The sequence below is a fragment of the Muscardinus avellanarius genome (genome assembly GCF_963383645.1).
Source record: "Muscardinus avellanarius genome assembly, chromosome: 9".
NCBI lineage: Eukaryota > Metazoa > Chordata > Mammalia > Rodentia > Gliridae > Muscardinus > Muscardinus avellanarius.
This window is the reverse complement of record NC_137795.1, coordinates 83,036,514-83,062,364: the sequence shown is the minus strand read 5'-3', so window position 1 is coordinate 83,062,364 and position 25,851 is coordinate 83,036,514. Positions and strand designations below refer to the sequence as shown.

The 25,851-nt window shown below is 37.1% G+C and overlaps 1 protein-coding gene across 15 annotated transcripts in view; it reads left to right on the top strand.

Moving 5' to 3' along the window:
• The window catches only part of CADPS2 (calcium dependent secretion activator 2), a gene marked incomplete at both ends in the record, with an annotated part of 558,610 nt that overhangs the window by 123,622 nt on the left and 409,137 nt on the right, over window positions 1-25,851 (top strand). For all 15 annotated transcript variants that reach the window (XM_080700894.1, XM_080700893.1, XM_080700890.1 and 12 more), the window contains one exon: window positions 24,086-24,199. In XM_080700894.1, coding sequence (XP_080557020.1) covers window positions 24,086-24,199 — 114 coding nt within the window. The remainder of the gene's footprint in view (window positions 1-24,085; window positions 24,200-25,851) is intronic.

Here is a 25,851-nt window from a genome sequence, read left to right as displayed (position 1 = left end):
TTTAGTTCAGTTCCCCAGTTTTTAAATTAGGTTTTTGAGTTCATTATATGCTCTGGGTACTAGTTCTCTATTAGAGAATTAGCTTAACCGGCATTGCTTTCTATACTAAAAAGAAAAAATATGGAGAGCAAAAGTAAATTAATTTCAACAAAAACTAAATACTTTGCATGTGTATGCAAAACAAAAATGTTTTTGATGATAAACAAATTGTGACTAAACTCCTCCTCCTATCTGGATGATTTCACAGGAAGCTTGGAGAGATGTAATGTTGTGTGGGATGGCACAGCCACTTCTCGGGGTAGTGGGTGGAGAATGCTATTAATCCAGTTTTCTTTGCCAAAATGACAATTTCCTAGTTAAGAAAATTTATGAAGGGAGACTTTTGCTTGTTTGTTTGAAGTACTGGGGATGGAATCCAGAGGCATTCCTACCTCTGAGATGCACCCCCAGCCCTAGTTTTTATTCTTTATTTTGAAACAGGGTATCACTGAGTTGCAGAGGGCCAAAGTAGCTGAGGCTGGCCGCAAACCTATGATCCTCCTGTCTTAGCCTCACAAGTGCTGGGATTGTAAGTGTGAGCCACCATGACTCACTGGAGGGAGACTGACTTTTAGATAACGTTCAAATATAACTTAACTGCTTCATATTTTTGAATGATTGTTTATGAAAGTTTAAAAAATGTGCTTTTGTTGACCCGCAGCACAAGGATAGGGAAGGTGTGTCATGTGAAATGTTCACCCTCTTCACCTCACCCACAGTGGGTGGGTGAGGAGTATGCGTCTGTCCCCACAGGCACAAGCAAACATTGGTATGTGTATGTGTGTATTTGTATGTGTGTGTATGTGTGTGCATGTATACAGTTGCGCTTGCTTTAAGATAGTGATCTAATTTTTGGCAGCCATGGCAGTTGGCTAAAGTATTCTTTTACAAACCAAGAACATAGAAAAAATGGACTTTCTTCCATCATGACTATATTCAAACACTCCTTTCAGTGTATATCAGTTTAATTGACATTTGGTTACAAAGTAAGAATTTTCCCCTAAAATATCACTAAACTGTTATTTATATTTAGACTCTTTTTGTTGTTTACCCTAGTCATCGTACGTGGCAGGATAGGGTTTCGATAAATAATTTGCCAAATTATTGATTATGGGTGTTTGAGTAAACATTGTATAGTAACATTTTGCTAAAAAAAATTTGTGTCAGTTATTGCTTTAAATTTTACTCTATTTACACATTTAGAAAACTATAGAGTGATAATAAAAGTTATCTGTAAGGCTTTAGGATTAAACAGTGGATAATATGAAAACAAATTTCTGTGCTTCATATGTATGTAGCATAAAAAGCATCTTTTCCTAGAAAAGTTTACCTTGCCTTAATTATATTCTACTAGACTTTAATTTACACATGTGTCCGTAAGATGTAGGCACTATTAAACTAATTTTGCTAGGCATGGTGGCTTATGCTTGTAATAATCCTATTGTTTTGGAGACTTGAGACAAGATTGTAGGTTTGAAGACAGCCTCAGCATCAAAGTAAGATACTCAACTACCTAACAATACCTTGTTTCAAAACAATAAATAGGCAGGGCTTGCTGATGCACGCTTGTAATCTCAGCATTCTGCAGGCGGAAACCGGAGGATCACAGTTCATAGACAGCCTCAGTACTTAGGCCCTTTACAACTCAATGAGACCCTGTTTCAAAATAAAGAATAAAAAATATGGCTAGGGGTGTTGCTTGGAGCTAGAATGCTCCTGGGTCCATCGCCAGTACTGCAAAAAATATAGGGCAAGGCATGTAGTTTAGAGGTTCAATTCCTAGTAACACACACACACACACACACACACACACACACACACACACACACTTTATAGGCACCAGGTGGTTTCAATAATAAGCAGTCTGTATCAGAGGTGAATAACTTGATCTACTGCTAGAATGTCCATTGTTCACTTTCTTGGTGTCTTTCCCTTTGAGGAATGAAGTTCTGGCTCAGCAACATAGTACATACTTTCATTTCCCCTGTTATTCTTCCTTCCTTCCCACAACCTTCAGGCTGCCTTCTCTCCTTTCTTTTCTCTTTTTTCTTTTTTTTAATCTGTTCTGATCAGTTCCCAGATAATGAAAAAAATTACTTGTTTGCACCCTCTAATTTTAGGATCATTTTGGCAGCTTATGGAACTCATGTTAAGCTGCTGTACACTTTAAGGGACTGATGGGTTTATATATTAACTTTTACAAGGAAAGGCCCTCAGTACATCACCCATAGAGTTTGTCACTATAGAATACCAGCCATTTTCAGAGCAAAGTTTGGTATATGACTAATGTTTATAAAGATGTGGAGAGTCACAAAACTTGCATAGAAGTCTTTGGATTATGAAAAATTTACTTTGATTCTATAAAATCTTCCCAAATTTGGACATTTTTTATCTACTTTATGTAATTTCTTGGAATATACAAACATTTTTGGTGCTGTTATATTGTTGGTATATTACTTTAATCTTTCCATTGACATTACAATTATTTCCCTGCCTTTCATTATAACCGTATTTCACCTTGATACCCAGATATGTTTCAGTTTCAGGGATTTTTAATATGTGGGATTTCTGAAAGCTCTTCCTCAAAGTATGAGAATACATTTTTGTTCTTTACACACACACACACACACACACACACACACACACACACACACACTATCCATCTATCTATATATATATATATATAAAGCATTTCTAAAATTTTGCAACATAGATATCTACATAAGGTAAGAGGGATTTGTTAATAGATTTTGTGCAAGAGAAATTAAGAAATAGCTTTAGTTTAAAAGCTAGAATAATGCCTTCCAGTATGAAAAAAATTAGATTCACTTTAGAATAAAATATTTAAGTTTTTCTATTTATTCACATCCTAGATTATCTTTCAGTTTTTAGCTTTTTGAATCCCTTTTGGGTTTTCTTGGACATCTGTCTTGTTAATTCAAGTTTTCTCTCTTGAGATGGAGCTGATAATACTTCTAAATGCTAATGGAGGGTGATCAAAGGACTCTTCCTTCTCAGGCTGGCTTGGCCCTGTGTCTGTCAGTAGTTGGGCAGTGAAGGGTGGAGCCAGGGCATACCTTTTACCAGCAGATTGGGGCAGGGGGCTAGGACCAAAAGGCATGTGCCATAGCCTACATCACATCCTTTCACTGATCCCTGGCCTCATTTCCATGCCTTGTGCTATGTCTATGCTGAGTATCTTTTTATACTTGAATTTATTTAATTTATTTAATTTCTTTGGGTATGGCTGGTATCATGTTACAAACAGCTTTTCTTGTAGGTTTGGTGAAAAGTCACCAAAAATGGTCACCATCCACTTTCCACATGATTCCGGTTAGTTTGTGTGAGAAGGCAAGTTTTCTGGATAGGGAATGAAAGCACCAAGTCCTTGCTCTCCTCTGTGAAAGAGGGGGTAATCCTTAGGGTCTCCTTATTTCAATTCCCCATTGCCTACAAATGGCATCATTTATCATCATTTCTATTGAGAAATTTACTTTAGATGCTAGTATCTTTAGATCACATGTTTTCCAAGTAGATGAAACATTTAGACTTTTAAAAAGTGTTCATATCTGAGCCAGGTATGGTGGTACATGCCTGTATTCCATTACTTGAGAAGCTAAGGCAGAAGGATCACAGATTCGAGGCTAACCTCAGCAATTTAGCAAGACCCTCCACAACTTAGCGAGGCCCTGTTTCAAAATTAAAAATATAATAGGCCTCACAATGTAGCTTGAAGGTAGAATGTCCCTGGGTTGAATTCCTAGCACCACACACACAAACAAAAAGTGCCTGTGTCTTAAAGTGTAACTCAAAATTAGACGAACCAGAACGTGAATCTGATCATGGTTCTCTTGCATGAATAAAAGCCTCGTTTAAAATTTAGCTTTATCTCTGTCTTCTCTATCATGTGTATCTGTTTATGCACTTTGGGTTGGTTAAAAAATAATATAGGTGCTACAGCAAAATGGTATAAATCAGTTGTCTGCGCACTGACCCTTTCTACCTTTGATGTAGTTGACAGATTTCTTAATCATAATCACCATCTCTAGCAAATTCCAATCCTAGTTGAATATCAGAGTCTCTTGGGAACTTTAAAATGGTGTAGCTTTCCAGCTGCTGTATTCAGAATAGTAGGTAAAGTATAAGTCTTCAGTGCCTAAATTCTACTTAAAAAAATGGTTTTGGGAGAATTGTGATTATGTTGGAATTTACTTTCTTGTTCTTTATTCTTTAAAAATGATCACACATGTATCTTAGTGGCACTTTATCTATTTGTCTGGCCCTAGTCTTGCACAGCATGTTGAATTCAGCTGTGGAAATTTCCTTTGAGCTTTCTTTTCAGACAGCAGCACAGAAAAGATTAAGGAGTTGGAGGTGATGGGAGCCATAGGACATTAAGTCCTAAGAGACCAACATGACTGGGCAGAGAAACAGGATAATTCAAGGAACAAAAGGAAGATACTGTCAAAGACATGGAGTGAGGCTCAGATGGCTTAATATGAGTACAAACGTTGGATGCCTAGTTACATTTGAATTTTAGGTAAATAATGTTTTCAGTGTATATCCCAGATATTCCATGGGACCAACTTATCACAATTATCTGAACTATTTTACAATTATGTCAGTTATTTCAGGTAATTGTAAAATATATTTAAAACAACCTATTGGTTACTTAAATTTCATCTTCACCTGGGAATCATATATTTTGTTTGGCAATCCAACCTGATGTGAAAAGAAGAGGTGACTTACTGCTTAGACTCTATCATGTAGCATAAAATAGCTATTCAATTAAACTAGCCCTACAAATAGGCTCTATTTTGATATTGCTGGTGTTTTTGTTTCTTTGTTAATTGCTGGAATGTTAGCTTTGTAGATGACAGAGTAACTCTCATTTGCTTGTTTCTTTTACTTAAAAAAATCATTAAATATCCTCCTTTTTTACCTCATTTATTGAGCAAATGTGTTAACAATTTGGCTTGTCAGTATTCTGTACATAAATTCGGAATTGCTTTTAGAACAAGAAAATCGAATTCAAATATTTTTGTCAGTCTGTCTAGGTGTTCTTTTAATGTTAATCTCACAGAGTTTTTATCTTTTTAAATCATCACAAATCCTTGAGTTTGAAAATATCAATAATTTTCAGTGAAGTCCTGTAGGTAGCATAGCATGTTTGCCAGCTAGAATTTTTAAGGATAAAGAAAAAAACGGATATGAAAAGGGATTTTCCTTTAGGGGAATAATGTGATCCTTGTTTTGTTTTTAAGGTGTGTGTGTGGGGGGGTGATACTGGGAATTGAATGCAAAGGGATTTTCCCTTTGAGCTATAGCCATGCCCTATTTTATACTTATTTTGAAACAGGCTCTCACTAAGTTGCTGGGGACCTTGCTAAGTTGAGCTGCAGCTGGCCTCACACCTGCGATCCTCCTATCTCAGTTTCCGAAGTACTGGTATTGAAGGACTGAAGTGACGCCATGACAGGCTTCAGTCAAAGCTGAACTTCAGTCAAAGTAAAGTAGGCCTAGGTTTTCTTTTCTTAGAAGTTAACTTTCTATAAATTATTGTCCCTTCTGAATAAACTTTAATTGTGTTAATCTGACTTTCCACTAGACACAGCCAATCAGTGCAGAGTACCTCTGTGTCCAGAATCAGTAGATAACCAAGCAAGGTCACTCTGCTCTGAGAAAAGAGACCCCCATTCAACTTGAACATTCTTGAGATAGGTACTGGAGGACCAGACCAATCAATTTAAAGGTCAGCTTAGATGGCTGAAATTTTCCTGAGGACAGCCCTTTCCTATGGCACAAAAGCTAAACCAATCAGGCCGACAGTGGTTGCTTGGTTACAAAACAACCCATCAATGTAATGGTGGAAAGGACTGTCTTCTTAGGTGATAAAAGCTTTGTTCTTGGGGGGCAAAGTGCTCTTCCTCCATGACCACTGTATTGGTGTACATGGAGAGCCCAAGCTTGAGCTTGAATATAATCCCTCATGTAATTTACATCAGACTCTGCTCCTGGTGGTCTTTGGTGGATAATGGACTTGCTTAACAGTATTACAGGCCTATGCCACCATGCCCTGTGATCCTTGTATTTTATGTCCTTAAATACATGGATATAAATGCAATATTAGTCAATGTGATTTAATCATTAATAAATTATTTTTAAAATATTACAGCTAAGATTTTTGTCTTAGGTACAAACCAGAATTTCATTATTTGTTAGGAAAGTATTTAGTTAGGCACTTAAAGAAATTAGTTTTGGTATGCAGTTGAGCAAATCAAGCCTCCTTACAAGAAAGGCCCAGACAGAGCAGCAGTGTGGGCTGTGAGCGTAGTGGTTTTCTGGAAACTCTTCCCCTTAACCGACTCTTGGTTTTATTCAGCTATTGCGCCTCCTTATATCAGAGGTGGCTGGGTTCCTCTCAAGTCCCCAGGTCAGTTGACTGACCAGTCATAGAATTCCATTCCTCTCACCCCACTGGTTCTTTAGGAATAAAAACATGTATAAGCTCTACCAGTAATATGTTAGGGCAAGTCTGATTAAGAGGGTATGGTCATTTGGGGAAGCTTTCATCTTTTTTAGTTTTCCCAGAGTATAAGGAATTATCCTCAGTCTTTGAATAATATTTTCTGTAAGGATGCTTCGCATAGAGTTACTGTGGATTTCTTTGGGGGTGATAAATGAACACAAATGCCAGTGCACAGAGAATGGAGACAGATGGAAAAGGCCTTGATAATGTCGTTGGATATTTGAATTTACTGACTCATTCACCTTAGAGTTATTTTGACAATAACTCCCTTGTTTAGTTGGGGTTTCACTTTTAATCAAAAGCACCAGATTAGCGGGGTTGAGGGTGCTTGGATACTTGTAATCCAGGTGCTTAGCACAAGGAAAGAGGATTGCAGGTTCCGGCCAGTGTGCAGTAACTTAGTGGGGCTCTTGGTCACCATCAACCGATGAATGGATTATAAAATTATGGAATAAAACATGTCATTTGCAGAAACAATGAGTGGATCCAGAGGACATTGTTATGTGAAATTATCCAAGCACAGAAGGTGAATGGCCGTGTTTTTCTCTTATGTAAAAGCTAGGGAGGGAGTAATTGGGATATGAGTGGAACTTTAAATAATGGAGGAGAAACCCTAGGGGATGAGGTCTAGGAGAGAGTGGGGAAGAGGGAGAATTAATGAAAGAAACACTTCCATGAATATCACATACATGTGTGTGAATACCAACACCAATCACAATATCATGTATGGGGAAGAAGGCAGTGGGAAGGGAGCCAGGAGAATTCCCACTGACACTATGTCCTATATTATGCTAAGAGACTATAAAATGCACCAACAAAAATATTAAAGTCATAAGATTAAAGGAATGAAATACACCCTAATGTTTTATTTTACTGATTTTGTTGCTGCTTACTTCCAAAGGATGGTCAACAAAATGGTGATCTAGAAGCTGCTTCTTTTCCTCTTCTCCCTCCGTTTGCGTTTGCAGATGGCCATTTCTCATCGATGACATACCTAGTTTAGAAAGAGAGCAAAAATCTTCAAACATATCTGAGGAAAGTAAATTTGTGTCACTTTTTTCTCCTGACAGCCACTCCATTAAACCATGTATTACCTTTTGCAAAAATTCATGGTGAGGCATGGAGCTGGTCAGTGTGTTTAAGCTTTGAGATGGGCACACGGTTGTCTGTTGCTAAATCTTTGCAAATACTTTGTGATGAACATAAAATTGCTGTTTCTTGCAAATATGCCTTCAGCATAGGGAACTTTGCCATGAAATGCCAGATGGCATTGAGGCACAAAGTTCTTCCTGCCTGAGAACAACATCATCTGCAGAACAGAGCTTCCCCAGCTACAGCGCAAAACAGCTACTCGGGCTCAGCTCAAAGAAAGTCTTTGCTGTTTCCCTAGACCTTGCTGAGTCTGGCCCTGGATGTATTATTTGGACAACACACAAGCTTTCTTGGAATTCTTTTCTGAGTCTGTCTGCTCCCACCTCCCCACTCACTTATATACTGCAAGAATCTTTGCTTATGGCTTATGCCAAGATACCGCCCAGAAAAGCATTGTGAATGGTAGATTTCTCTCTATGATAGAGGAACTTAGAACAGCAGACATGGTTATTACTGTGGGAGTATCAAGGTGATTGGTATCTCTGTTGAAGGAATTTGTATCCTAGTTGGAGAAAGCTACATAAGCAAATGGAAGATGTATGTAAGAGGGGTAGAAGTGGCATGGAGGAAGATTAAGTGACTTAATCTTGGGAGTATTAAAGAAAAAGACTTCCTGGCAGTTTCATCTGAGTTAGGTTATAAAGGATGAAAGGGATGGCAGGCAGAGGGAACCATGTGCGCAAAGACATGGTGGCCTGAGTGGGATGGTGTTTAGATGTAAGTGGAAAAGCTGGGGGGGGGGACTTTACTCACCTGCCCACTGCTACTTTGTGATTGTACTTTCTGGGCTCTGGTGGGCTTGGCTTGTGTAACTGACCTGCTTTTGGAGAATGTGGCTTGAAGAGTTCAAGAAAAAATCCAGGGGTAGTCACTGGGTGCAGGCCAGTGACTGGGTGTCAGATGTGCCTGCTCCTGCCCTTCCCAGACTTCATGAACTGAGCCACTTTCTTATTTGGAAAACAAAGACCACCTCACAGGGAGATACTTTAAAATATCCCATGTAAAGAGCTTAAAGATGTGCTCGGTGTATAGTTAATGGCTAATATGCATTCACTATTATTACTAATGTTAAATTACATGTACATTAGGTGTGGTCAAGAAGGACATCATGTTATTTTAAAGCTGTAGGCCCTTCATTTTTTACCTTGACATAGTCTATTAGAATTACTAGTACTTGAGACAGGAGGATTACAGATTCAAGACCAGCTTCAGCAACTTAGCAAGACTAGAAATACCCTATTTTCAAACAGAAATGATAAAATGGCTGGAGGTATAGCTCAGAGGTAGAATGCCTCTGGGCTCAATTTCCAGTACAAAAAAAAAAAATATTCCTACGAAAGTACAGGGTAGAAACTTATTCGCTGGATCCTGATTCATTTTTTATTTTGCAGGGTAGAGCCATGACACAGTGTGCACTGCTCATCTTCCCACTTCCTGCTTTTTCCTATAGTAAACCTCCAAGAAGGCTGGTATGTGCAGCCTCATTGATTTTGCCAGACCTTCATGCGTGGCTGGGCCAGGCGTGGACATGACCTGATTGCAGGGAGGGCTTCTCAGAATGGTCCAGGAGGTTTCTGTTTCTCTTTCAACTCTACCTCCACAGTCATCTCTGAATTGTGCCAGAAATTGCTCAGGCTGCTCTTTATGATAATTGGTTTGCATTTGCTTTTGATTGTTTACATTATTGGTGGGGACCATTAAAGGGTATTTTCATAGTCCTTTTCACTCTTAGAGTGGGGAGTGAAATGGATGCTGTCAGTGAGCAAGAGGGCCCTAAAGCAGATGTTTGGAAGATAATGACCGACAGCCTTGCCAGTTTGCTCTATTACCTACTTATCAGGGACACCAGAGAGTCCCCTTGAATAACTCCCCAGCACTTAACTTGATTATCAGTTAAAAGATGCAGCTGGATGAAGACAAGGGGTCAAATGAGAACAGTGGGTAGGGTAGAGGGTGTGCAGTGATAGAAAAATTATGTAAATTGGATGACGGGGACCCAGGGCAGAGTCTTAGTTCTGTGATCTGTCAGAGGTTTCCTAGCTTGTCTTACCATTTCCCTTTCAGAAAAAAAAAAAAAAAAAAAAACTTAGTAATTACTCTCATGGAAACATAACTTCTTTAAGCAAATAAAGATGTAGTGATAAATTTGCCTTCTTTACGTGTCTGTATTTTGTTCCAGGGCCCCCAAGAGTGCAGTATCACCCACTTTGGGAGCTTGCCCTGGCTCCATATCTAAGCAGTATTTAGGGGGAGAGAGTATGTAATAACAGCTACTTCAATCTCTGTCAAGAAAAATATTTCACAAATACAGTTGTTCTGTGTACCTGGGGATTGGCTCTAGTAACTGACGTGGATACCAAAATCGATGAGTGCTCATCTCTTATGGGAAAACACTAGTGTTTATATATAACCTGTGCAGTCCCCCTTTGAAGTGCTTCCTAGATGACTACTAGTACATAGTACAATATAAATGTTATGGGATAATAGTACTATTTGTGTAAGGAATAATAAAAAAAGTCTGTCTACAGTACTTTTTTTTTATATATATTCTGTCCACATCAGTTGACTGTGGATGCAGAACCCAGGCATGCGGAGGCTTGCCTCTGTGTGGAGACATCGCATTTTGGCCATTGTGTTCAGTTTCTCTTAAATCTGTCATCCGCTTGAACTTTGCCTCCTGCTTATATATGGTGGAGTCTGCTGCTGTGAGTGAGGGCTTCCCTGGTGTGCAAAGTACAGCGTGGCCTGCCTGCTCTTCTGTGTGTTCCAGGGACACACAAATATCACACACATTCCTCCACACCAGTGCTGACCAGTCTAAGTCTCATGTGAGCCGCACATGTAATTTAAACATGTCTAATAGCCATATTAAGACATAACAAATGAAAATTATTTTGATCATTTATTTTACCCATATATCCAGACTGTTCTCAACGTGTAAACAAAATAAACATGCGATGGGTATGTTTTATATTCTTTTTGTTATACTTAATATTTGAAATCCAAAATGTATGTATGTATGTGTGTATTTATTTATTTATTTATTTATTTATTTATTTATTTTGGTGGTACTGGGGATGGAACCCAGGGACCTTCTACCTCTGGGCTACACTTCCAGACCTATTTTTTTATATTTTATTTGGAAACAGGGTCTCCTAAGCTAGCTGAGGCTGGCTTCGAACTTGAGCGATCTTCCTGTCTCAGCCTCCCAAGTGCAGGGTTTACAAGTATGCACCACCACGCCTGGCTTCCAAAATGTATTTTAAACATAGAACATATATCACCTTGGACTAGCCACATTTCAGCTGATAAGCCATATGCAGCTAGTGACTGTTGTGTTTCACAGCCCAACTGTGGATACACATATTGTTCTTCAGCGTCCATCCTAAGATCTGTTTTTGTGTGTGGCTTTTGCAATTGCTGAAGTAAAATGACCACGTATTTCTAAAATGGTAACAGTTGTAGAACATTTCATGTGTTACTTACATTATTCTAGCATATTTAATAAGCCTTTTAGGTATCTGTTATTACTATCCTCATTGTAAAGATGAAGGACTGGAGGCACTGAGGTTATGGGATGTAAGGTTCAGACTTCAATTGTGGAAGATCCTGGGTACAAACAGAAGTGAACTAACCACAGAGACACTTTAATTGCTCCAGAACCCACTGCTGATCTATAACCGTACCAATTAATGAAATAGGCTATCTTTAATAGGCTGTTTTCTGATCCACTGTGGCTGAAGTTATCTATAGTTTTGGTAGTTGCAAGATATATTGACTTTTTTGTGGTAGAACAAATACAACAATAGAGGATATGGTCATCCTACTTAGAGAATAGTTTCATAATAACCAACGGATATCTGTTCCTTAGTTCATTTATTAAAACACACACACACACACACACACACACACACACAGAGAGAGAGAGAGAGAGAGAGAGAGAGAGAGAGAGAGAGAGAATGAACAGTGCTAGGCATTGTATTAGTAGAGGTTAAAGCTGTAAGCTAAGACCAAATTCTTACCTAAAGCAGATTTCATAGAGGATATTAAAATGATGAATAAATACATGGAGCTCCACATAACACAGCAGAAATGAAAACACACATCTTGCTGAAGAAAGTCTGTGGCTCAGAGAGAAACTGAATAAATATGGTAGCTGGAAAGAATATGTGTTGATTAGAACACTGGTCCAGCTTCTGCCCCTGTCATTTTTACTAGGTACAAGGTTAGGCAAGATGTTTGATTTCTTTAAGCTCAGTTTTACCATCTCTAACAATATAGGAGTTTTAAGAAGATTAATGACATCTGTTGTTGTTCAAGGGGACAAAGTTTCAAGTTGTACAGAATGAAAAAGTTCTGAGAAATCTCCTGTGCTGCGTGGTAGATTTAGTAATACTGTTTTAATATTTGAGTCTTGTCGTGTATATCTCAAGTGTTCTAACTGCATACATATATGCACACCCCATATCTGAGGTAAGTTAATTAGCTTAAACCTAGTGTTTACAGTGTATATATCTGCAACAAACCATCACAGGTATTTTAAATATGTGCATTTTCTGTCGGTCAGATCTGGTTCAATTGGGAGAATAAAGAAAGTTTCTTCAACATGGCAGAGAAGCTCTTGGAATTCTTGGATTTAACATTTATAATCTCAGAATTCTCTAGTGCCTTGCCCATAAAAATAGAGCCACAATGCCAGGTTGTTTTGCAGAGATTTGAATTCACCTGTAGAACAATGAGAAGTAGGTGGAAACCTTTTGCTTAGCAGCTGAGAGAGCCTAGCATGGTTCCATTTGTCCCGATTGCAGTGGGATTGTGCTCTTCTGGTCTGAATACTTCATACACAGGTATACATTTTATTATAAAATATGTGAAAGCAAGATTGCACATTTGGGGATTTTTTCTTTCTCTCAATATTGTGGGATAATAGAATTCAGTCTACCAAAACGATGTTATTTTCAGTCTATTGCAGATACTTAGACTCAGGTGTTCCCTGCTCATCAGAGTAAGTTCATTAAATAAGGAGGTTTTTTTTTTAACATAAAATCCATATGGAAAACATTTTATTTTAGAATAAATTAAGATAAACTTTATCAGCAATTACTAGCCTGGCAGAGAACTAAGGCATTTCCCTTTTGATTAGGTATCTCATTGAGCTTCTTATCAGTAGGATTTTGTACCATGTTAACATTTACTGTATTTATATATATTATTTTTGGTCCTGCAGATGGAACCCAGGGACATTCTACCTCCAAGCCAGACCCAAGTCCCCCCCCCTCTTATTTTTGAAATAGTCTTGCTAAGTTGCTAAGGCTGGCCTCAAACCTTACATCTTCCTGCCTTGTCTCCCAAATACTAAAAGAGGTGTGATAACAGAGGTGTGCCACCACAGCTGGCAGCCATTTACTGTATACTACCAATTAATCCAAGTAAAAGTAGTCTGTATACATGGAGGTTATTTCTTCCATAAAGGGAATTTGGAGGTAGGTGTTCTAGGCTGGCAATGTTGTTGCACATGATATGGTCTTGGGCTCCTTTAGTCTTGCTGTTGCGGCATCTTTGTGGCCAAGATGACAGATCCAGCTGGCTTATCAATTTCCAGGCAGCAGGAAGAGGATGGAGAAAGAGGCAAAAGGTATTCAGCTCAGCAACCACTTGTGGCTTTCTGGAAGCCATGCACATATTTCCTTACATTTTCTTGGCCTTAAGTTAGCCACTTGACTCCATGGTCAAAGGAATCTGGTATCTGTAGTTTCAAGTGGGCATATTCAGTATCTCAAAAGCAGGTAGAATATCCTTTATCTCAAAAGCTTGCAACCAGAAATGCTTCAGATCTCAGATGATTTTCCCCAGATTTTAGGTGTTTTTTTTATAGATTTTGTAGGCTGAATATTCCCAATCTGGAAAAACGGAAGCCTGAAATTCTTAATCTAAGAGATTTTGGACTTGAGATTTTCAGGTTAGGGATGCTCAGCCTCTCTCTGTGCATAAGGAAGATGACAGGAAAGGCCTTTTGGAAAGAATGTGATAAACACCAGTGGCTCCCACAGGACTCTGGGAGATGCAGCTTGAGTTCTCCATTACCATCATTACTGCTGTGCTTTCCTGCCTGTGGAGCTCTATTATTTTAGAAACCTGAAAGGCACTGATGCTTTTGCCTTAGTAGTTTGATGTAGATTTTTTTTTTCCAGTTCTGGGGATTGAACCCAGGGGCATTCTATCTCCGAGCTATATCCTCAGCCCTATTTTTTTTTTAATCCTTTCTTCTTTTTTTTAACTGAAGTACTGGGGCATTCTACCTCCAAGACCACCCCCCCCACCAAAAGCCTAATTTTTATTCTTTCTTTTGAAACAAGGTTTCACTGAGTTGCAAAGAGCCTCACTAAGTAGATAGTAGCTGAGGTTGTCTGCTAACCCAGATTGTCATCCTGTTTCAGACTCTCCAATGCTGGGATTACAAGTGTGTGCCACTGAAACATGGTCTCACTAAGTCATAGAGGGCTTCACTAAGTAGCTGATGCTGAACCTATGACCCTCCTGTCTCAGCCTCCCAGATACTGGGATTACAAATGTGCGCTACCACTCCCGGCTTGATGAAGATGTTTTTGACAGTATTGTTAAGGATGAAAAAATATAATACCTGTCATTTAGTCTTTTTCTGGTAATCTTTACTGTATAAAATTAGCAGTTTCTAAGCTCTGTCATTGTGCATTTGAATCAACGCCTGTACCTCCTTGAGAAAATACCTCTTTGTACCTCTCTGAGATATATGAGGAAATGTACACTCAGCAGGTAACCTAAAGACACAGTGTGTGCACCACTTGGCTGTGGCATCCATGACTGCCTCTGCCCACTCCTGTGAGTGTTAAGCCTGGTGATGGGGACTGCAGGTCAGGGCAAGTTCCATGCAGCCCTTGTTGCTAGGTTTCCAAATAGCATATTGGCTGATCTCCTGCTGTAGTAAAAAAAAAAAAAAATCCCAGCATGTGCTTTCACTTGATACATTATTTAAAATGAAAAAGCTAGAATCCAATCTGAATGAGAAAAAATGTATGTATATATATATAAAATTATGGATAAGTTATCACTGCTGGCTGGAATTTATAAAATTTAGTTGTTAATATTTGAAATAATGTTTTTGATGCTCTTCTCTTAGTTGTATTTAGGTATTCGCAAAGGTATTTATGTTCTAGTTACATTTCTATAGTTTTATGTAACAATTTTTAAAAAAAATTGCTATTAATGTCTACTGGTCAGTTTTTAATATTTATATACTTTTTTGTGGTACTGGAGATGGAGCCTAGGGACATTCTACCTCCGAGCAAGACCCCCAGCTCTATGTTTTAGTTTGAGACACAGTCTCACTGAGTTGCGGAGGGCCTCACTAAGTAGCTGAGGTTGTCTGCGAACCTCGATCCTCCTGTCCGAATGCAGAGATTAAAAGCATGCGCCACCATGACCAGCTTATATACTTTTCAATATCATGTATGGGAAAGGGGATGGAGTAGGTAGAGACCTCGGGAAAACTCACCAAGGGCTGTGTGCATGTATGTCACTATCATCCTGAACTACACTATGATGTGAGACTACCATGCACCAATAAAAGCATATATAAAAACGTATTCATTCCTTGTTAAATATGGTTAATCTAAAAACAAAATAGGAGAAAAAAACCTAGGTTGAATAATAATAAATCAACTGATACAAAGAATGTTCATCTGTCAAAGTGAAGAAGTCTGTGTGATGACAGGACTTGGGTTTTCCTTAATCTTGATCTGATAAATATTTTTATAATGACTTGGATGAAGAATATGGCTAAGACTTTATTATATTAGTGGGTATAACAAAGCTAGCAACTCTGTGAATGTAGGGTGGTGGAATCAAAATTTTAAAAAGTCTTAATCAGCTGCAGCAGTGGACCAAATAAATTTAGAAAGATGAAGAATCATGACTTAATGAAGAATATGTAAGAATGTTTTAGAAGTTTTTGTTGATTATAAGCATGATGTGTGAGTCAGTTGATGTGACTGCCAAAAAGAGCTAATTGGTTTTTAGGTTGAATTAATAGACATAGCGTGCTTCCAGTGTGGGAAGTGGTCCTCCCAGTTATTTCAGCATTGGCCACACTATCCTAGGAAAATTATGATCATACTACCAGTACATCTTTTTTTTTTTTCCTTGTGCAGTACTGGGGATGGAACCCAGGGACATTCTACCTCTGAGCATTATACCCCCAGCTCTGTTTTTTATTCTTTATTTTGAAATAGGGTCTCACTGAATTGCAAATGCCTCACTAAGTAGCTAAGTCTGTTTGCGAAACATAATCCTTCTGTCTCAGCCTCCTGAATGCTGGGATTACAAGTGTGTGCCACCATGCCCATTGTGAATTGTGTGGCTATAAACATACATATGCATGTATTAGTCTGATAGTTTGGTTTCCATTTTTTTTAGTAGATGCCCAAAAACAGTATTGCTGGATCATATGGGAGGTTCAGAAGAATTTCCATTCTTCTGACGATCCTCCATACTGTTTTCCAAAGCGGTTGCACTGATTCACAATCCCACCAAAAATATATTAGAGTTCCCACTTCTCCACACCCTCACCAGCATTTGTTGTGTTTTGAATGATTGCCATTCTGATTGGAGTTAGGTGAAATCTCAGGGTAGTTTTGGTTTGCATCTCTCTTATTGCTAATGATGTTGAACATTTTTATACATTTATTAGGCATTTGTATTCTTTTGTAAAGTGTTTCATTCACGTGCCCCCCCCTTTTATTTTTTTGGTGGTACTGGGGTTCCTGGAGACCCTTCTACCTCCGGGCTACACTCCCAGACCTATTTTTATGCATTTTATTTGGAAACAGGGTCTCCTAAGCCAGCAAGGCTGGCTTCGAACCTGTGACATCCTCCTCTCTCCGCCTCCCAAGCACAGGGATTACAAGCGTGTGCCACCACGCCCGGCATGTACCCATTTTTTAATTGGGTTATTTGTTTTCTTAGTGGTGAGTTTGAGTTCTCTCTCTATTCTAGATATTAGTCAAAGAAATAGTTGGCAATTTTTTTCTCTCATTCTGTTGGCTCTCTGTTGAGTGAGGGTGTTGATAGTTTCCTTTGCATCACAGAAACTCTTCAGTTTAATGCAATCCCATGCATTGATTCTTTTCATTTCCTGTGCATTTGGGGTTTTGTTCAGAAAGTTCTTACCTATGCCTGTGTGTTAAAATATTGAACCACTGCCCTCTTCAAATAACTACAAAGTCTCTGGTCTGATTTCCAAGTCTGTGATTCATCTTGAATTGACTTTTAGGCAGGGTGAGAAAGTGGGGTTTATTTATTTTTTTTTCCGCACATGGTTAACCAGTTTTGCATATGGTTAACTAGTTTTGCCAACACCATTTGTTGAAGAGGCTATCTTTTTTTCCAGTGTATTTTTTGGCCTCTTTGTAAAAAATCAATTGGCTATAGGTGTGCAGATTTGAGTATTCTTTTCTGCTCCATTGGTCTCTGTATCTGTTTTATGCTAGTACCATGCTGTTTTTATTGCTATGGCTTTTTAGTATAGTTTGAATTTAGGTATGATGATACTTCCTGCATGGTTCTTGTTGGTGAGAACTACTTTGGCTTTGTTGTTGTTGTTGTTGTTGTTGTTGTTGTTATTGTTGTTGTTGTTACAAATGAACTTAAGGACTGATTTTTCTATGTTTGAGGAATGACCTTGGTAATTTAATGGGTATTGCTTTGAATCTGTAGATCACTTTTGGAAGAATGGCCATTTTGAGGTTTGTTTTTCCATCTCTTTTATAAGCATCCTCCCTCTTTCCTATCTATCTTCTCTACAACCTTTTTCTTTCCTTTCTTTGTCTTATATTCATTTCATATCACAATACCTAAATTCTTTACACTGGCTACTAGAGTCCTCCTATATATCTCTAATCTCTACCATTCGTTACCTTACTACATTCAAATTCTTATTCTACTTGATCATATTTTTACCCTATTCCTGCACCCATCACTCCAGGTCCTTCCCCCCACCCTAAAGCAAACCTCATCATTAATATAATACAACTTGCTCTTGTGTATACCAGCTGACACCTCTAAATTTCTTCTATAGTTTCTTTCTTCACATGGAAGCAAATTCACATTTGTGTTCTCAATTTTTCCATTTTATATGTAAATGGTATCTTATTTCACATATTCTCTAAATTACTTCCTTTCTTAATGTATTTTGAAATTTTTTATGTCAGTACATAGAACTTTTATATTATCCTTAATATTAGAGATACATACTTTTATATTAACTTTAATATATAGAGATCTTTTATATTATGCAATTAAGAGTATACCATTATTTAAAATAGCACAATTATTGTTTAATGTATACATACTTGGGTTGTTTCCAATTTTTGTTATTATTGAATGTGAAGTGAATAATTTTCTACATGTCATTTTGAATGTGTGCTGGTATATCTATATTTTCATTCCCAACGTGGAACTGATAATTGCAAATATATGTGAATTTATTGCCAAATGCCCACTACTTGGTTGTGCCAATTTGTGTGCTTCCAAACATTAGAAACAGCCTCTCAGATGGTTTGGCTTGCACATTTTCTTGTTAGGAATTGAATTAGGCATGTTTTCTTAGTTTAAGAGTAATTTCTCTGAACATGTCTTTTGATTATTTCTTTATTGGTTTATTGATCAGGCCCTTATAAATTTCTAAAAGTTCTTTGTGATTCTTTGGCATATAAATTGCAAGTATGTTTTGTTTTGCCTACAGTATTTTTGCCATGTAAAATTTATGCAACTTAATCTATGATTTGGGAATTTTTAAGTTTTAGAGCATTTTGGGATTTATAACAACACTGACCTTAAGTGGAATAGAGAAATTTCCCGTCCATTTCTTATTCTCACATAAGCCTAGCTTTCTCTGTTATCAACATTCCCCACCTGAGTGGCACATTTGTTAAAGTAGGTGAATCTATGTTGATACATCACCCAGGGCTGATAGTTTACATTAGGATTTACTTTTGGTTTTGCACATTCTATGGGTTTAGAAAAATCTATAGTGATGTGTATCCATCATTATAGTGATAGTTTGACTGCCTTAAGGGTCCTTTGAGATCTACCAGTTTATCCTGCCCTTCCTTTTTCACCTTAGACAGCCGCTGAGCTTTTTACCCTCACCATAATTCTGCGATTTCCAGAATGCCGTATTGCTGAAATCACACAATATACACACTTTTCAGGTTGACTTTTTCTATTTAGAAATAAGCATTTAACTCTCTTCCATGTCTTTTGATGGCTTGTTAACTCATTTCTTTTTAGTATTGAATACTATTGCATTGTCTAAATATACCATGTTCTGTTTACCCATTCACTTACTGAAGGGCATCATAAAGCTGCTGTAGGCATCCATATACAGGCATTTGTGTGGACCTGTATTTAACTCCTCTGAGTTAATCCCAAGGAGTAAAATTTTTGAATTGTTTGGTATACTATTAAGTAGCTTTACCATCTTGCCTTTCTGGTAGCGATGAATTTGTCCCATATGCCTACCAGGATTAAATGTCAATGTTCTGGATTTTGTCCATTCTAATAGGTCTGCTGTTGTATTTAATTATTATTTTTAACTTGCATTTTCATAATTGCATATGATATAGATCATGTTTTTATATGCTTGTTTGTTATCTATCATTTCTGTTGAAGACTGTTTATTTTCTTACATTAACTTTTTAGAGTTCTTTTATTTTTTAGTTTTGGGTAACATAAATTTTATCTCCATTTTGATTTCTTTAATTAGTTTTGTAGTTTTCCTAATATAGAGCCTGTGTGTGTTTTGTTAGATTTACACTAAAGTATTTCATTTTGAGAAGTGTTAATGAAAATATTTTGTGGTTAATATCAAATCTCACTAGTTCATTACTATTGTAAAGGAAAGCATTTGACTTTTACTTATTAACTTTATATACTATAACATTGCTTTAACTAATTATCAGTTCCAGGTCCCGTTTGTGTTGATATTTTTAGGCTTTGCATTAGATATTCATGTCATCTCTGAAGAATGGCAGTTTTGTTTCTTCCTTCCCAACCTGTATATCTTTTACTTACTTTTCTTACTGCATTAACTAGAACTTCCATTTTATTGAAAAGCAGAGTTTCCCTAATAGCAATTATGATCTATCACTTTATCAGAGTATATAAGGCTGAGCAGAGGACCTTGAAACAGGAGAGAGTAAAAAGGGCCATCTGTATCACCTTTTTCGACGTGGGGGAGGTGAGAGACTAGTGGGCTCCAGGAGATCAAGGCCCACCAACCCACAAGATAACAATTCAAATCAAGGATTGAAATCAGTCAAAAGACATTGGTTTCTCCAAACCCAATTCTAAGTAATCATAAAAGAGTAGATGATGAATCTTAGTAATGTATAAAAACCCATCTCCCTCTTACAGTCTGGGAGGTGGTTACCCTTTTGGAGACTCCTGCTCCCATGAGGGAAGGGAGCGCTGTTTTGTCTTCTTTTCTTGACTTAAACTGTCATATTTCTTTTAAAAAAGAGAAAGAAAAGCAGAGGGTCGATCAACATCCTATTTCTGATCTTAGTAGAAAAGCTACTTATTTCTCACCATTAGGCATGATGTTAGCTCTAGTCTTTTGTACGTGTTCCTTATCAAGATGAAGAAGTTATTATCTATTCCTTGTTCACTGAGAGGTGTTTTTTTTTTTATCATGAATGAATGCTAGATTTTGTCAAATGCCTTTTCTAATTGATACAATCATGTGATTTTTTTCTTTTTTAGCTTGTTGATGTAATGGATTACATTAATTTTGAATGTTGAATCAGCTTTTTATAACTATCATAAATTCTACTTGATTTTCATGATTTATACATTGGTAGATTCAGTTTTTTAAATAGTTCATCAAGAACATTCATAGTTCACTTATGAGAAATCCCCACTTGCACCTTTCTTTTTTTAAGTGGACTTGTAGATTTTGAGTCATAGATAGGTCTTTATTACACTTAATATTAAGGAATTCTCCCATGATTTTTCCTATTTACTTTATTCTATTTTAAAATAATTTAATCCTTCACATGATGAATTATGGTGGTTTAATTTCTTTTTTTGGAAAGCAACCAGCTATTCTCACATAATTCTATGAATATATCATGTACCAGTATTGGGAATGGCCTAGGAAGGTTTGAGAAAGCTCTGATTATTAATAGGTATTTTTCAAAAATAATTGTGCAAAAATGGCAGACCTGGGGAAAGATGGTCAGGAAGCAAACAGCTATTGAAACTTAAATTGACTTAGCTAAAAGTAATTAGCAAGTTAAGTAGATAGGAGAGGGGATCTAGGACTTCCTCTTTTAAAGACAGATCTACATAATAATTGGATTATCTAGTTTGAGTGGGAGGAGAGGGTTGACCTTAGAGAAAGAAGAAAAATAGGCATAAACTTCATTCAGCAGGAGAAGTACAGGGACTTTTTACTACATCAGAATTACGTGAAACAAGATGAAGGACATGTATAAAGTCTGTTCCATGCTTTGTACTTTGGTGATTTTATTCAAAGCACCCCTTCATGTTACCCTTGAGGCTGTAATGGTCGTCTTTATTTCTTTTTAATAAACTTGAAATCTTCAGCAAGAGTCCAGGCTATTGCATATTTATCCTTAGTTCAGGACAAGAAATCACCCTTTTTATCTTTTTGTGGCTTTTTTGTGTTTTGGGGGGGAATTATTCCCAGGGGTCTAACAAAGGTCCCTGGGGACAGTTTCCCAACCTATAACATCTTCAAAACCATAACATCTTATTTGATTTTTAAGATGCTGTGTGGGCATTTTATAGTACATTTCTGATTGTTTTTAGGTCTATCTCTTGGGTCTCCTACACTGGTCAATCTATTGGTATATAATATAGTCTGTTTTGATAATATGAATAGATTTTAGAAAACTGCTTTTCTCAGTGCTACATTTTAAGTTTAATTTCCTTTCTTATACTAAAAGCTATCCATTTATTGCCTTTTGTATATTACTATAATATTTGGTGCCATTTTATGTCTTAAATGTAACTGGCACCTATTATATATAAAAGCTAAAGCCTGATATTTAACCATGTGCATCTGGTATGTTTTGTGAACTATGCCAGTTTTGTTGGGGTTTCCAAGAAGATGATTTGATAAACTCTAATTCATATTATCATAACTACCAAAAATAACTGTTGTAACAACTGAACTTAAATATGGTAAACTAGAAATTGCCAAGATAACAGAAAATTTTTTATGGTAGTAGGGATGGGACTCTGGTGCATTCTTCCTCCAAAACGACACCTCAAGCCCTATTTATATTCCTTATTTTGAAACAGGGTTTCACTGAGTTGCAAAGGACCTCACTAAGCAGCTGAGGCTGTCTGGGAACCATGATCCTCCAGTCTCAGCCTCTCAAATGCTGAGATTACAAGTGTGTGTCACTATATCCAGCTAACAAAGGAATTTTTAAAGAATAAAATGCCTTCAATACAACAAAAATAAATGAAAATATGCACATGTTCCAGTTTTGAGTAATATTTTTCAAATGACAAAATTGAGAAGGAGTGATCATTACAGTCCCCTCCAGTTCACTGTCATTTTCACAGTCCCCTTTCCATTATTTTACCCAGACACTTGATTTGCAAGGTGAAGCCCTTCTTACTGATTCCCGGGCTTGGAAATGAAGTGCTTTCAGCTGCTTCACTCTCAGCAATTGCTGTCCCAGTTCTCTCTGATCTCTTTTGTGAACTATGTTTGGAGTGCTAAAGTCATGGACTTAATTTGCCTTGCCAGTACACACACATACAAAAGGCCTCTGCCTTTCATTTCTTCATATTATAGAGATGAGATTGCAGCATAATGGTGATGTTCCTGCATTTCAGCCTGGTTTAGAGTCCCCTCAAGTGAAGGAGATAACCTTAGTAAAGAAATGGGAATGGTCTTCTTTCTTTACTGCTCAGAGCAAAGGGTTTTCATAAGCCTGGGTAAAATAGGACACTGTTACTGCCAGCAACAGTTTCTTTATGCACTGTCTTATTTGTTAGATACTGAAATAAACCCATTTTTGGAAGAACTTCTTTTACTTATATTTGCATGGCATTTTAATAAGCCTTTTGAACAAATTTAAATTTCACATCAGCCTTCTTTTTGAAGCCAAAACATAACCATTTTCTTTAGTTGTTCCAATCCTTTAATCACTTTACCCTCAGCATGTTTCCAAATGTTTCACATCTCTGTAGATCCCAGAACTAGACTGAGTTCTTTCATAAAGTCTGATCAAGATAGAATGAAATGGAAGGATCACTCCTTTGCTGTTTATGTATTTTAAGATGTGTTATTCCAAACCTATGTTGTTTTCTCTGTAAGCATCAAAACAATGCTTCAGCGTGATCTGGTATGCTTCTAGTGAAGCACATGCCCCATTGTCAGAAAGAGCCTGTGGGGCATGTGCTTGTCAAACAGCCTCACAGAGACCAGTGCTTAGACAGGTCCTGCACTTGCTTTAATGCTCTGTTGCCACAGTCTTTAAGTTCCTAGTAATTCTTTTTAATAAGAAGTCTCTATCTTTTATTTTGTACTGGACTTTATAGATTTAATAGCTGACCCTACTTATAATTGCCCTAGAGATCAGGATTCGTAAGTCATAGCCCATGTTTATACATAACTCATCCTCAGTAAGATTTGCAAGACCTAGACCCAAGGTGAGGATGTCTGGTTGGAAATCTGCACTTCCCTCCCTGGTTGCAAGATCTTCCCTCAATGATCTTGAAGATGTACAACGGTTTCCTCTCTCCCCTTTGGATTTGTCTCCTTGACTTTTCTCCATTCCTTTCAACTCAGGAACTGATGTGTTCATGAAATCAAATTTTTGCCACCCAATATTCATTCTTTTTAGAAGATTTCCATTTAGGGTCTCTTCTATACTTTAGAGCTTTCCTTCTTATTTCCTTTTGCCCAAAATGACATCCACATATTTCCAAGGGTTCTTGCCCTCTCTGCTTTCTTTATTCAGGATGGCTGGTAAATTTATATATTAGTTAATTTCTCACTCAAATTTTAAATTTTACCTGCCTCTGGGAAGAGACTGGGATAGTATTTTCAGAAATTCTGTCTGGGATAGAAATTGGGACTCCAGTTCCAGGTTAAGATTCTGGGGAAGTAACTTGGACACATTTTAAAGCAGGATATTTTAGCTTTCATTTTTCTTTACAACATAAAGCTAACTATAGGTGCCAAATTTAATATGACTACAGTAAATGTAATGTTTAATGATCATTATATGTTATGCATTCTTTGGTTCATTTATCAGCTTAACTCCATTTTTTTTTGTCTTGTAGCTTAACAAACAACAATTGCAGTTACTAAAAGAACGATTCCAAGCCTTCCTCAATGGGGAAACCCAAATTGTAGCTGATGAAGCATTTTGCAATGCCGTTCGAAGTTACTATGAGGTAAGTGTAAGAGCTATGTCTTTGGTAGTTTGAGTCTTTTAAAGAGGTTTTCTTAAAATGGCTTTGCCATTTGAAGAAACTCACTGATCTCACAGGAAGTCTGAGTTTGCAATTAAAAAAACTTTTAATTCCACAGCCTGGTTTTGAGAGATAAACAGAATTGGAAGTTATTCACATCCTTTGAGAAGGAGACTATTTAGAAAAATTTTTCTGGCATTGATTGATATAACAGAATATATCTTTAGGTCTGCATGTTAAATTATCCTTTTAATCAGGATTTCAATAAAATTGCTATCCTGTGCCATTTTGTTCCCTAAGCTTTATAATGATCAAAGCCAGTAACTAATTTCTAGAGGATAAATTGTATTTTTTCTTCTTGGAAGATTAATACTACCAATAGTATTTTGCTATTTATGGGGGGGGGTATCTGGTGACTCATTGAGAATTCTCTGTGGATTTCCTTATGAGAACCAGTTTTAACACATGGTCATTAATTGCTTCAATGAGTTTCCAATAGATGTTTAATGAGTTCCCTTTTTTTCCTAAGCTTTTCACTGTCCTTTGGGGAATGGGTTCCTTCCATTATATAGACACAATAAACCCTTCAGCTGAAGAAACATAACATATAAAACATATTTTAGACTAGTTAAAAAATGGAAAATGTATGCACAAAATAGTCTAAATTTTTCATGTAAAAAAGTAATCTAGATATGGTGGTTCACACTTACAAGCTTAGTACTTTGGAGATTGAGACAGGAGGGTTGCAAGTTAGTGGACAGCCTTAACAACTTAGTAAGAACCTGGTTCAAAATAAAGGATTCAAATAGAACTCAGAATTTCCCTGAGTTGCATCTCCAGTTCCACAACAGATTAAAGAATTAATTAATCAACTGGATCTACAGATGTTCGATTAGATTTGAAGTTCATGAATGGTGTGCATAAGAGGCTATCTATTTAATGCACCTTCAGTGAAGTTTCTATTACCGCAAGCCTTGGCCTCAAGATAGAAGTGTGGAATGATTGTTTACCAAGTATGCATATGATATAAACCTGGTAGATAATGCCGTCTAAGTGGCCCGTGACTCAGTATACTTAAGTGCAAGACTTTACATTTCCTATTATAAGAGTCAAAGCCTGAATCGTACATGATGGAATCTTGTCTTGAATCTTAAAAGATGAAATGTAAGATTCTATACTTGCATCATAGGATAAAAATAAAAGCCCAAATCTACATTCAAAATAAAGGAAATCTGAGGAAAGCAATTTGTATAAAATGGTGTACCTTTTAAAAATAAAATGGTGAGCTCATTTTGGGTTTCAGTAAGTGCACCATGACATTGTAAGATGATAACATTAGAAGCTGAAATTGGGTGATGGAAATGAGGAAGCTCTCTGTAGTACCGTGGCAAATTTTTTGTGAATCTAAAATTATTTCAGAATAAGTTTATTTTTAAGTAACCATAATATGATCTGAACACAGTTTAGTAGAAGGCACACTTAAGCTACTAAAAATACTGTAACTCTAATGAAGGATAGAGCATGTCCACTGTATTATACCTGCAGATTATGCTTTCTTGTGGGTGCTATACATGTAGACACATGAGCTAGTACAAGGTTATAAGGTATGCAACATATTGTATGTAGGTACTTGA